Genomic DNA, 13,394 nt, shown 5'->3' on the forward strand with positions numbered 1-13,394 from the left:
TTGAAAGTCAGAAAGTACTTATTACAAACTTGCCTTATTTTTCCTTTAATGTAATGTGGAATGCAACAGAAGATGCTGGAAATCGCAAAGGTGGGTGAAAACACCCATATCCCCCAGATGGAAGGGAACAAATATTTCAGGGAGATCCCTGTGTTGGTATCCAAGACGTGTAAGAATCTTGGGGTTGACTTGGCCCACCAAGCTCTAGTTATACCTAAAGTATCACTTTTGGGGTAACTGGGGCTTTCATTTTGATGTGGATGGATGGTTGTTGTGTGGAAGTGCCATTCTGTCCAATTCAGGAGCCAGCTCCATTGACAACAACTGCAGTAAAATCATTATTTATCATTAAAAGCTAAACTGACATTTATAGACCTAAAGAGCACACAGAAATGTGGGTAGGTTTGTTTTCATTGGAATCTTTACCATCTCCGATGACCACCACTAATGTAAGGCCTTGTTCACACCAAGCGCAGAGCAGATCCAGACCAGAGCAGGTGCAGACCGGATCAAAACTGCGTCCAATGTATTCCTATGGTATTTTGACCTCCAGTGCACATCGCAGCGTGCGGATCCAGACCAGATCCAGACCGGATGAAAAAACTGCGGCAAGCCCTATTTTACCTGCTCTGGAACGCATCTAAAACGCATGCAAGTGCCTGAAAGCCCATGTTAAACTGTTGCCAAAACCGGCCCTAAACGCATCCAAAACGCGGCACAACCCACTGCACTGCGTGTGCAGAAACCTGACCGGATCTGGTCTGCATTTGGTGTGAACAAGGCCTAATGGTGCACTTTCCACTAACTGCCATTGTAACACAGACTTACAAACCACATGCTGTTGTGCTATGTACACTGTGCTATACATGACGTTCCTCAGACTGCTAAACTCTGTACATTGTATATCCATAACAATTTGGTATTTCATCCTGGTTATACTTTTGCTAATGTTCCTTTAATTGCTGACATATATAAAAGTTGTATGTATGCTTTGCTTCTGTAGATAATTACATTTTTTCAGTATCTTACCTGATTGAGAATCTTAGCAGGTCATGTGTCTATAATTAAAGGGACAAGTTAGCAACTGTTCATAGATCTATGGGTATCTCTGTGGTTTGCTGCATATTACAGAGGACAGAGTAGGAGATTAATGTAGACAAGAGAGCCCAACTTAGCCCCCGTCTCAGGCTCAATGAACTTGTGGTTTCCCCCAAAGATTTTTACTATGTCACACGATAACTACATGTCTGTGTGGCTACACAGGTCCATGCAACTCTTCTAAAACCAATATGTTATGTCTGTGTAATTAAATATTCCATTAAGCAATGCAGACTTGCATAAAAAAGGTCATAATGTATTGAAACAAGGGAATGTAGCCAACCTAGGTTTCAGCTAATGCAGCCATTCCAGAAAGCCCAACCTAAGTAGATGGAAATGTTTAACTAGAACAACAAAGCTCTTTTTATTATATTTATTTCTAATCTACGGTCAGCCTGCTCACTGCAGAGCCTAGGATCCACTATATTGTAGACAGGGAATTTGCACACAACAGGTGTCACGCTGGCATGTGTGTGGATAAACTAGGCCTCATCCGCACACACAGATGGCATGACAGACTGCAGTGTGTCACTCATCCCGTCTGTGTCTAAAGGACAGAGCGCTAATCTGGGTAACTGCTTCTTCTGAACACCAGCTCACTGGACAGAAATATTAATCCAGGCAAGCTATATCACTTGCATTTTGATTTAAAAGAAAGCTTCCAAACGGGTATATCCCAAGAGCCGTTATGTGTCTTAAGCAAGAAATAATGGTTCATTGACGTGCAGTTTAGGAAGCAAGACAGGGTTTTTCAAATCATAATCATCATGGTATATTAAATTGTATTATATGACTGGCATGTATGTGACTCTATTAAGGTGCAGTGATATTGGGTCTGATTCTTCATGCTGCCATAGCAGTTATAGCATGTAAGAACAGGGCTTCAAACAGTATACCTACTTGTGATATTATTTAATTAAAGATAGAAATAGCTTAGATGCAGGACTTTTTGCTAATGGCTTTAAATTGTATGTTTGGGGGGAAAACACATTAAGCCAATCTCTACATTACATGCATATTTACAAATGCTGCAAGTACAGAAAAATTATTGTTGGTCCTGCCAGAAATCCAATGAGGTCCTGACTTACTGTAATGAGGTGACAGCACTACCTCTGGTGCTTTAAAATCTCAAGCAGTGTTGTCAGCCCTGCCTTCGCTCTCCATGCTAGACTACAGGAGGCCCACTCCTATTCTGTGGGGATGATTCGAGCGGGAACTGTTCTGTACTCCTGTAGAATAGAAATGAGCAGAGCTGACAACACTTTTTGGAAAGTCAATGCAGTGTTATCATCTCCTTGGAAGTTGACCAGCCCCCCGACTTTCATCACTGTCCGCAATACCATATTAAGTTTTATACCTAATATGGTTTTCTAAATGCTGCTGAATGGGCCATCTGCCACTTGTTTATTGTGGCCCAGTCACCAGGTCTTTTTGTAGTGATGGCCAAATCTCACAGATAACAGGCCTTCAGTTACAGTGATAATACCTATACTGTGCAGAGGTCAAGAGAAGCAATAGTACAAGAGATACAAACATATGTCAATGTAACCCCACATACAATCACATCTTGCATCCAGGTAGTCAAATAGCTAGTAAATATTACATCTGTGGCCTATGCCCTGGCTGATTAGTAATATCAGCGTTGTTTTCTTCCTCAGGAAAAGGTGAACCAGCTGAAGGACGAAGTCCGACAGCAGTACGAGAGATTGCACCAGATTCTGGATGAAGACATGAGGAAAACCATGGATGTTCTGGATAAGGCTCAAGCCAAATTCTGCAATGAGAATGCAGCCCAGGTTCTGCAGCTAAATGAACGTATGCAAGAAGCCAAAAAGCTGCTGAGCTCTGTACAGGTCATGTTTGACAAAACAGAGGACATCAACTTCATGAAGGTATGTGAATGCCCCTCTCACGGTTTGTATGTTCCAAACTTTGCTGGCTAAATAAAATATTCATGATTTTATTGCTACAGTAAAGATTATCTTCTTGTTTGTTCTGGAACTATAAGTCCCATAATTCTCCTCTGCAAAGACTGGGCAGCCTACAGTATTTTAATGGAAAAATGTGTTCTCTACCTTGACCATGCTGCATATTCTCCATGCTTGACCATGCTGCATATTCGTATTACTCACGAGTAATACAAAAATAAACGTTGAACTGCAGTTGCTACAAAAACCATGGCTCTTGGCCTCTACAGAGATAGTCGTATGACAAAATGCAGGATCGCTGCCGAAGGGGAGGATCAGATGGTAGGAAAGTGCAATCGGTTGGCTTTAGTTGACCTTTAGTCCACTAAGCCCCTTTGGTTGAGGTCACATGATCAGATCCAGGTGTTTGGTGTTGAGCTAATTTTCTTTCTTTTTTTTGCCAGGGTGGCAGTGGGTCTCATAACAGTATTATCAGTGCTTTAGTTTTATAAAATGAGTGCAGGTAAAATAGTGTGTTAAAAAAATTCAGCTGCATTGCACCACTTTAACCTTACTCAATGACTGTCTTTCTATTTTTGTAGAATACAAAGTCTGTGAAAATCCTGATGGACAGGTAAGATTAGCATTTGCAATCAGTGTTCCAGTGTGCTGCATGCGCTGTTTACTTGTGTTTCCTAGGTAGATTGCTTTGTTTATTCTCAGTGATTGAGGACGGTGAACAAGGGCATAGGTCTACAGAAAGCCTTTGCCAGCCATTGTCCAGGGTCAAGAGTGCTGTGTAATGGATGGAGGCTTCTGATGATTATTTATGCTGCAGGAATAGTAGGGCCAATACTTCACTCTTCACTCATATTAAATGTGATGTAAATGATATGTAGACTTTTGTGATTCTTTACAAACCTGCAAAGACTAATATTATGCAGTAGTCCAAAGTTAGCTGCTGGAATCTGTTGTTTGGTTTTACATAGGCTACTGCACAGCAGCACTCCTTGTACTCTAGAACAGTGGTTCTCAACCTGTGTAACCTCGGGACCCACATTTCTCCTTGGTCATTAAGTCGTGACCCAAAAATGATTCATTTCTGAGACATTTTCATTTATTACACAAAAAACCTGTCAACTTTTCTGCAGTCAGAAATAAATCTTTTGTAGGGCCCCAGAGTAAACATGTTCAAACCTGCAAGTGGAAAATGCTAAAACTGATGGGTTGCTGCAGGGCACTATAGACCTTGTGTTGTCACGTATGGCCATTTGAGTTTTGCTGCCTGCAGATGGCAAATGCACATTTTCCGAGTTGTTTTCTTTTTAAATGCATCTCATCCAAAAATAACTGCTACAAATGCTAAATCTAAAAGTCCTGGCTATTACCTTTAGTTTATTCTGCAGCCGTAAGGATCAAGGAAACAACCTTGACAAGGAAAGGGAACCTTGTAGAATATCTTTTAGGGGAAGCCTGTATTTAAATGTTATAAGCTACATTAGCCCGCTTGCTGGGATTAATAAAGAAAAAACAAGAGTATAACAGAAGGGCTAAAATTATTTCCCTTTTTAAAATTCTGCTCCACAATCCCTTCACTACTGACCACGTTCTAAGCCTAGGGACTGGGTTATATAGTCTTTTGTGAAGGGGCAATCAGCCAAACTGCACTGTGATCTTCTCATTCAGCAGAGATCATTTAAGACTTGGTCAGTAATGAGGGTATGGATCCTAAACCAGCATTTTCTCCAGGCAAGGGAAGTATTTCAGCCCTTTTATTACTTTCTCTGTATCCATTTCAAGACTGTTAACATTTAAGTATGGATAAGCAAAATACACGTCCGATCTGAATTCTAGTTCTATAAAAGAGCAGTTCACTACCCCTAAAGCGGTACATTATATGGTTCCTGATTCCAGACTGAGTTCAATTATCTACTAGTATGTTTTTGGATTAGACAGGGACAGATGGATTACATTGAGGAGTGGTTGAGGAGGTCCCACCACAGAAAATGGAGATGCACTGGGTGCTACAAGAGTAGAGATATATCATACATACAGCTACTTTTATTTAATAAGTTTCAGAAAGAAATGACATAGGAGAAATTGCATGTGAATATTTATTGTTACAAATGTTTCTGCATCTTGCAGCTCAATGTTATCCTGAAGTAAGCCATATTACTTACCTAATGGAGATTGTTCTGGAATTTATTGAAGAGTTGACAGTTCTCTATATTGAGAGGCGTACACTCATGATTCTAGTCTCATTAGAAGCTTGTGATTGGCCTTGTGGCACTTTAATAACATCAATGACTTGGAACTTCTGCCAACAGCAGTTAATTTCTGAAGGGCACCTACACCATATATGACAATAAAGGAAGCACACATTGTTACAGGCAATTTTCCATAGAGCAGTGTGTTGTTAAAAATACATTGAGATCAGGCCATTCTTATTCAGTTAGGTTTATTCAGTAATACATGATGGGTCTACTTAAATCTTTCAAAAATCTTTTGGTTTGTAATGTATATTGCTTTGGGGAAGTTTGGCAATCTTAGAACATTATATCATTTAAATTTAAGGTTTTAATAAAATTCTTTGATGTTTAGGGTAGCATAGGAAGGCTATTTCCATCATAGGTCTGACCTTCTGTATGGTCAATGGCCAGCTTTCATGTTGTTGCTGACTCCCGGATTGGCAAATTACAAACATATCAATGTCTGTATAGCAGTTTTTTTCAAAAAGTAAATGTTATTAGGAACCCTTTTACCTAACACTTATGCTGTTATCACTCTTTAAAAATTCTAGTCCAAAAAACAAGAACAGGAAGGGGCGATTTTATAACGCAGCAATATTGCCTTACCATGGTCATACGACTGCCTTTAAAAAAAAAAAGAGCCTAGGCATATCACTAATTGGTATGCATTATGCAGAGAACACTTATAGAGTCCACACCACACTTTGAATTTTATGATCTGGTGTTGACACGCATTAAACATGTGTTGTGTTGCACTGCATAGAAAAAAAGTAGCGCCTGCTCTACTTTTTCTTCAGTGCAGGGCAGCTCACATCAACGCACTGGTGTGACCAGCTCCCGTTCATTTTCAGATGTCCTTTGGTTGGCATCCGTTGAAAAACGGATGCCAACGTATCTGGCGTGAATGGTGCCTAAAACATCTGGATCTTGCTGGTAGCTGATGTGTGCAATGCATTTTTTGTAATGCACACGTGGAGAAGTGATTGTGTAAATGCATTAAATGCACTGTAGGATTTATGTAAGCTGAGTAACAATGTGATTTTTGTTTCTCTCATGTGACAGGACTCAAAACTGCACCGGGGGAAGCCTCCCTCCACCGAAAATCGGGCATCTTAACTCCAAACTCTTCCTGACAGAAATTTCCAAGAAGGAGAAACAGCTGAGGAAAATGCTGGAAGGTACTTTATAGTTTCATACTCTCACAAGGTCTTATACAATCAACTGACACTGGGCTGTGTTATCAGAGTGCCTGAAGGAAGAGCAAATCTTGGTGCCTTTAGAAACCAGGAAGGTTATTCCTTTATTAGTATAGAAGACTGAAAAAAATCTAATTGAATGCTGTAAGCAAAAAAGCTATTTGTTCCTTTTATGTATCTGATATAGATGCCCAGTGTTGCTAGGCATTAATACAACAGTTTTTTAACTTAATGAGACTGTCTTTTTGGCAGTACAGTGCAAAGTAACAGGTTCTCTTGAAAGAACAACCCCCAGCTCTGTATCCGATGGTGCCTGAGATCACACAGAATTCAGGGTTCCCATTCCTCTGTAACAGCGTTTAGGCCTTGTGATTAACTGCTCAGGCCTGAGAACTTCATACTGAAAGGAGGTCGAATGCTTATGCACTGGGTATTTCCCAACAGCTCGCTAGCAGAGCAATAGTACTGCAGTGGGTGTGCGGCAAAGGTGAGTATCAGCAGGTGGGGGTTATTCTTTCAAGATAGCCTGTCATGCTGGATTTCCTAAATGGGCAAAGTGACATAATGTGACAACATTTCTTTAGGTTTTAATGTTTGGAATGGTTTTTACCAGACAGGTTGTTACTTACTATTTAGCACCTTCATAGGTTCTCTGAGTACCAACCAATCTTATAGCACCCCCCACACACACTGATCCTTCAAAAATGTGCAGAAAAAAAAGTAATAATACTTAATGTAATGGACTTTTGGAATCACTCACAGCCAGAGCCAGATTTATGCTTTTTTCTCCCTAGGCCAACTGTCTTGTGGTGCTCCCCTCCTTGCATGCATAGTCAGTTAGCTAGCCTTAGTAGCACCCTTTGCCTTAGTACACCTAATTCTGCTAGCAGTTCTGCTCTACGTGTACAGACCCAGAACAGGTGAACTGTAAGTACACATCGCACTACTCTGCCAAAACAAATACCGTATATACTCGAGTATAAGCCGTCCCGAATATAAGCCGAGGTACCTAATTTTAGCCAAAAAAACTGGGAAAAAGTATTGACCCGAATATAAGCCGAGGGTGGGAAATGAGGCAGCTAATGGTAGATAGATACCATTAAAATACATTAATATTTATTTAAAAGAAAAATAACCTAGCTCTGTAAGTGGAAAAGGGGGTACAGGGCTACATATCATGTACTACGGATCATTTAACCCATTCATATTAGCAGAGGATAATTGTAAATCTATTGTTCAGTGCACTCTATATGTAGTATATAGTACATGTACATATAGAGTGCCTGCAACAATACATTTACAATTATCCTCTGCTAACATGAATGGGTTAAATGATCCATAGTACTACACAAGGACAGCAACAATGAGGAAGTGGGCTTGATTGCACTGGGGAACAGAGTCTGTGACCTTTTATCATACACAGGAACTGTTACTGATGACATAATTTGTTCCTTCTAGCTACCTTTGACCACTGCCTGTGTTGGGTATGCAGAAATCTGGCCCTGCACCATCTAGTCTGACTTCACCCTTTGTATGCGTCCTTTAGATACCCCTCCCCTACCCAGGGAAGTACTGAAGCTCCCTGCTGTGGGAGTACTTTTAACATAGGCAGGAGCAACCAGTGCCCATGTCTAGATAGAGCAGTTTATCTGTGATACATGTGAGAAATGAGAGGAAGATGAGACCCTAGAGCAGGGGTAGCCAAACTCCGGCCCTCCAGCTGTGGTGGGACTACAAATTCCATGAGGCATTGCAAGATTCTCACAGCCACAGACATGACTCCCGGAGAGAGATGCATCATGGGATTTGTTCGTTTCACCACAGCTGGAGGGCCGCAGTTTGGCTACCCCTGCCCTAGACCTTGGCTTCAGCCAATGCATAGCCTGGAAGGATATTGGTCATTGTAATTCCTGTTAAACAGCTGTTAATTACCCTTTGAGCCATAGACTTTTGTTGAGCTAGTAGTTGTCAGGTATATGTTTTATGCAAATATTGCTACTGTAATGTACATGTATGATTAAAAACCGCAAATATAAGATTGTGATTGTGTCCACATGTGCATGTAGTGTGTGTTGCTATACTATTTTTTTTTCTTTTTTCCTCAGGTCCATTCAACACACCTGTGCCATTCCTGCAGAACATTCCTATGTACGCCTGCAATGTAAGCAGCTCAGGGGCAGAAAAGCGCAAGCATTCAACTGCATTCCCTGAAGGCAGCTTCCTTGACCCGGCACCAGGAACTGTTAGTGGCCAGTACATAAGCCAGGGTTCTTCCACTGGTGAGGGCCAGTCATCGCAACCCATGGTGCCTTGCAGCTCCACCCAGCATATCGTAGGACTTCCCAGCGGCCCACAGCCGGTCCACTCCAACTCTGTCTTCAACCCCTCCCACTACCCGAATACCTCCTCATCTCAGCAGTCTGTCCTTTCCCAGTATGGAGGACGCAAGATCCTGGTCTGCTCTGTGGACAACTGTTATTGCTCCTCAGTGTCCAATCACAGTGGACACCAGCCGTATCCCAGGTCTGGCCACTTCCCATGGACAGTCTCTTCCCAGGAGTACTCTCATCCTCTTCCACCCACCCCATCTGTAACGCAATCTCTTCCAGGACTCGCTGTGAGAGAATGGATTGATGCTTCCCAGCAGCATAGCCGCCAAGATTTCTATAGGGTCTATGGGCAGCCAGCCACCAAGCACTATGTCACCAGTTAAGTCTTAGAGCAAGCTAGCCTTGATAAATATGCATTTCAGAAAAAAAGACTCCCTCAACCTGGAAAAGAATAACTAGCCTTGTTTAGCAGTGGATAACCTTTCCACTCCTGAATATGCTTACCATTGGATTGTTTCATAACTTTTGCTTTTATTCCGATAACATTTTTGGACTATGGTGTATGCCTTTTTCCCATCTGAAGAGACAGTGATTTCATTTTTTTCCAGTGCTTTGAAGACTTCTGCTGATCTTTTTATCAGTTGTGCTAAATGACCCTTAGTTTTTTTTATTTTATTTTTCCTTTGTGTGCGTTTTTATTTTTTAAATTAGTTCACTGTATTACTTTAGAAATTAACCGTCTCATGTGATAGGAGTTTTAAGTTAAAAGGCCACTTATCAAATAGACACTTTTTAACTTTTTTTTTCTGTTTTTATTTTTAAAGATATGTGTAAATATACAAAGATTAGAAGAAAATGTACGAGTACACAGAAAAAGGGAACGGGGGTAATTTTTTTCCCCCCCAGAAAATCCGCATGCTCCTGTGAAGCTTTTCGATCATGCAGTAATGGACTTTCTACTCAACTGGAGCACCGAACTGCATGTTCTAACTTTGAACAGTAGAGAAATATAAATATATTTCTCTGTTCTGCTCCTTTACTTGAAGCCTACCCTATCAAATAAGACTATATTTTTGAATACATTGGAAATTAAAATTGCAGGGACAGGGGCAGATGCGTTAAAAAGATACATGTTGTACATAAAGGAAGAAGAAATACAGGGTAATTTTTTTTAACTTTTAATCCTATATGTAACCCTTTAAAATTAGTATATTTTTTTAACATTCCAAATACATGTTAAAAAAGTGCAATTCAATTTTTCTTCACTTAAAAGTGGAAAGTTTTGCTTTATAGATGACAAATATCATTTCTGGAGTGCCACAAATGTAATAAAAAAAAACAAAACAAACAAAAAAAACTACAAAATGTATGTATGTACAGATTAAGGTCCAAGCACTTTTTTCTCTCTTTTTGTTTTCTGCAGCATTAACTAATGAACCATTTAATGCCATATTGAAATATTACAGCAATAAGACTTTGTACTGTATGTTGCTAAGGGACTCTAATGGCGGAAGAAAAAAATACACTTGGGAAGGCACTTGAGATGGGCGCCAGTTGGACAACTGAGCATTGAAACTAGCAAATACTGCATGACAAACAGCAGATAATGCGCTCCTGTGATTTCTTGCATTTTTCTATATCAGTGTTGGATCTGAAGGTAAAATTATCATACCACGCTCCTCTTAAAGCAGCAGTCCCGCTTTCTTGGTCAAAACAAACAAAAATGAAATAAAAAAATCTTTTTATAAACTATACAATGAGTTTTTATCATACTATTCGTAGCATTTTGTAAAGTGCTGTTATATTTGAATGTAAAGTGATCTTGGTAAAGTACTACGATTGTGCATTATATCAGCTGAGACTCGACACTGTCAAGGGATGGGGTGACTACGCATCATCAGTGACCAATCTGAGGATCAGTGGCAACAATTAGGACATGTAGGTGTTAGCAAATGATCAATAAAAAGAATGTGCAAACTTTTGAATCATTCCCTATCTTCAAGCCCTACATGTGTGCAAAAATGAAATGTCTCCCACAGATTTCTCTCTCTCTGTCCATGGGAGATCTGCCTGCTAATCACCAACCTTAGTACACTCCACAATAACAGACAGAGTACATACAGTAAAAGCCAAGGTGCATATAGGGAAAACCTTAGATCTTGGCCTACGTTTTCTACATGCTGCCTGAATAATCAATTTTGTCTGCCCATTTAACATCATCTCAATCTCAGAGGTTGTCAGGTTTTTGGTTTTTTTTTAAACAGGAAAGGGATGTAGTCTCCTTTCCATCACCAAAAGAGTCCCCACACTTAACTGTTAGAGGAGTTTGGTGGTGATTTGGCCATTCGTCCTTAAAAAGAAATGCTGACTGGTAATTTAGCGAGACTACCTGTCCTCTGAATAACATATGGTTCTTACATGGCCTGTTGTCCAGTTATATTGGTTGACTAGCTGTTATATTAGAATATTAGAGTCCCCGTGTGTTGATACTAATTGCATGCCACATGTCCTTTTGAGGATGGGGCTATCGTGGAGGTACAGAATTCTCTCATACAATAACATCTGAGATAATAATAAACATTTTTGTTTTCCAATACATTTTTAATAAAATAAATATAGATGAAGTACAGCAATGTAAAGAACAATGACATATTACAGAGCGTGCCATAAATAATGCAAATCAGCTCATTATGTGCAATTGACAGTGCAGTAGTTCAACAAGATCCTCAGGCAGCTGTAGTGAGCACACCCAGACATCAAGCTTTTGAAAACAGCCTATAGGCAAATGGAAGCATGAAGCACGTATACTCTACAATATGAGAAGAGACAGCAACAGAAAGACTAAACAACAGAAGGAGAGTGAAGTAGAAAAGTGAAAAAAAGAGAAATAAGGGGGCATCCCTGGGAACCATACAAGCATAGTGCGACTCAACAGGGCCGGTATGGAACATTACAGGTCAATAAGGAACTGGTAAAATGAGGGCGGTAAGTAATGTTGTACCCAAGGGTCCCATACTTTCTTAAATTTAGACATGGTGTCCAGTAGTTTTCTCAGTTAGCTTCTCATTGGTAAATGACCATTGTATTCTGTGTTTCACTTCAACAAAGGCTAGGGAATCAGTCAGCCAAGCTTTCGCAATTGTCTGCGTTGCAGCCGCAAGTACACAAGCAATTCATTATTTTAAAAGAAGATATCCAAAACAATCCTGTCATTTTCACATATATGGTCTCTCTGGATCACAGGAAAATGAACACAAAGGTGTACTAATGGCTCCACTAGCCAATTGCTCTTCTGCTTTCCAAGATGTGCAAGTGTCAGCTGAACAGCCACCACCTTGTAATCTGGACCTCCGTAACAATGATATGCAGTAAAGTCCGAATGCTCAGGCGCTCTCGATTTATTTCTGGTGTTGGGGCTCTCACTGAAAATTACAACACAGTGCTCAAATAAGCACACTGATTATATAGCCAAGCAGTAAACTGTTTAGAGGGATTTCAAAATATGAAATACTACCCTCTGGTAATGTAAGCATGATTACATAAAAATAGCATGCCAGTGTTTGCAATAAAAATTCCAGTAATTAGAAATGTCTAGACAGATTACTTAGCTCTTTGTTGCAAAGAGACTTGCTCACTTCCTGAAATCATAAACCCCCTTATCCTAAAGGTGTAATCACGGATGCATGGAAATGATACTCAAATTGTATGTTTAATTTCATCAACATCCAGAGAAAAGGTGTGGGAAATCTCGGGTCCCTTATGAAGTATCTTACCTGCACGTGCTTGGAATTCCATTAACCTTTTATTTCCTATAATTAGCATATCCAGGCTGATGTTTGGGAAATACAGAGGGTGGCTTCTGGTTGGCAGTGTAGGCTGGGACCTGTAGTTACTTTGCATATGAGAAGGCATGTGTTGCCCAACATTGATGTAAATTAGGTGCCTCCAGAAGTATTCTAAATTAGAGGTTTTTTTTTAAAAGAACCAAGGTTTCCTAATAAAGTAGTTTTTAGACTGTGGTCATCAGCAATGTGTAAAGCCTCTGCTTTTTATATTTGTTATGCAGTCTGACTACATAAGTCAAGAATATAGCTTTTTTTTTTTTTTTTTTTTAATCTGTACGTTAATAAAACTGTAAGAAGCTGCCCTGTGTGGGCAGAATACTGGAGAAATGCACCACTGCTGTCACACAGAGTTCAGCAGTCTGGGTCTCCAGCACACTTGTATAACAAGTGTAAAAAGCAAGACTTCAATTGGGCTTTAAAGGGAACATGTCTGTGCATGTCTCATTTTATTATAAAGTGGGGGGTCTCTGTAAGCGTCCTATTGCTTTGTCTTCATTGTGCAAACTTATTTTTCTGTTTTAAGGAACCTGCCGAGAAATAACTGGCAATCAAAATTCTAACTTTGACAGTTGTCATAGAAACAGGCATCCCCACTGGAAAAAATAACTTGTGAAACATACCAATGTTCAACACAGCCAAGCATCTGGCATTTTCAGCCACACACTTCTCCCCCGGCAGAGTAAATTTAAAGCTCATTTACTGCATGTTAAGAAAAAAATACTTGAATGTCCATTGACTGGTTACAGGTTCACTTTAAGACACCACTAGT

The 13,394-nt window shown here is 40.1% G+C and overlaps 1 protein-coding gene across 2 annotated transcripts in view; it reads left to right on the forward strand.

Annotated features, from left to right (window-relative positions):
- TRIM8 (tripartite motif containing 8) overlaps positions 1-10,494 on the forward strand; it is a 74,073-nt gene extending 63,579 nt beyond the window's left edge. For both annotated transcript variants that reach the window (XM_018553422.1, XM_018553423.1), the window contains 4 exons: positions 2,757-2,990; positions 3,608-3,639; positions 6,317-6,432; positions 8,556-10,494. In XM_018553422.1, coding sequence (XP_018408924.1) covers positions 2,757-2,990; positions 3,608-3,639; positions 6,317-6,432; positions 8,556-9,163 — 990 coding nt within the window. In that variant the 3' untranslated portion in view covers positions 9,164-10,494. The remainder of the gene's footprint in view (positions 1-2,756; positions 2,991-3,607; positions 3,640-6,316; positions 6,433-8,555) is intronic.
- The last annotated feature ends 2,900 nt before the right edge of the window (positions 10,495-13,394 follow it).

The sequence above is a fragment of the Nanorana parkeri genome, unplaced genomic scaffold (genome assembly GCF_000935625.1).
Source record: "Nanorana parkeri isolate BGI_ZX_2015 unplaced genomic scaffold, ASM93562v1 scaffold119, whole genome shotgun sequence".
NCBI lineage: Eukaryota > Metazoa > Chordata > Amphibia > Anura > Dicroglossidae > Nanorana > Nanorana parkeri.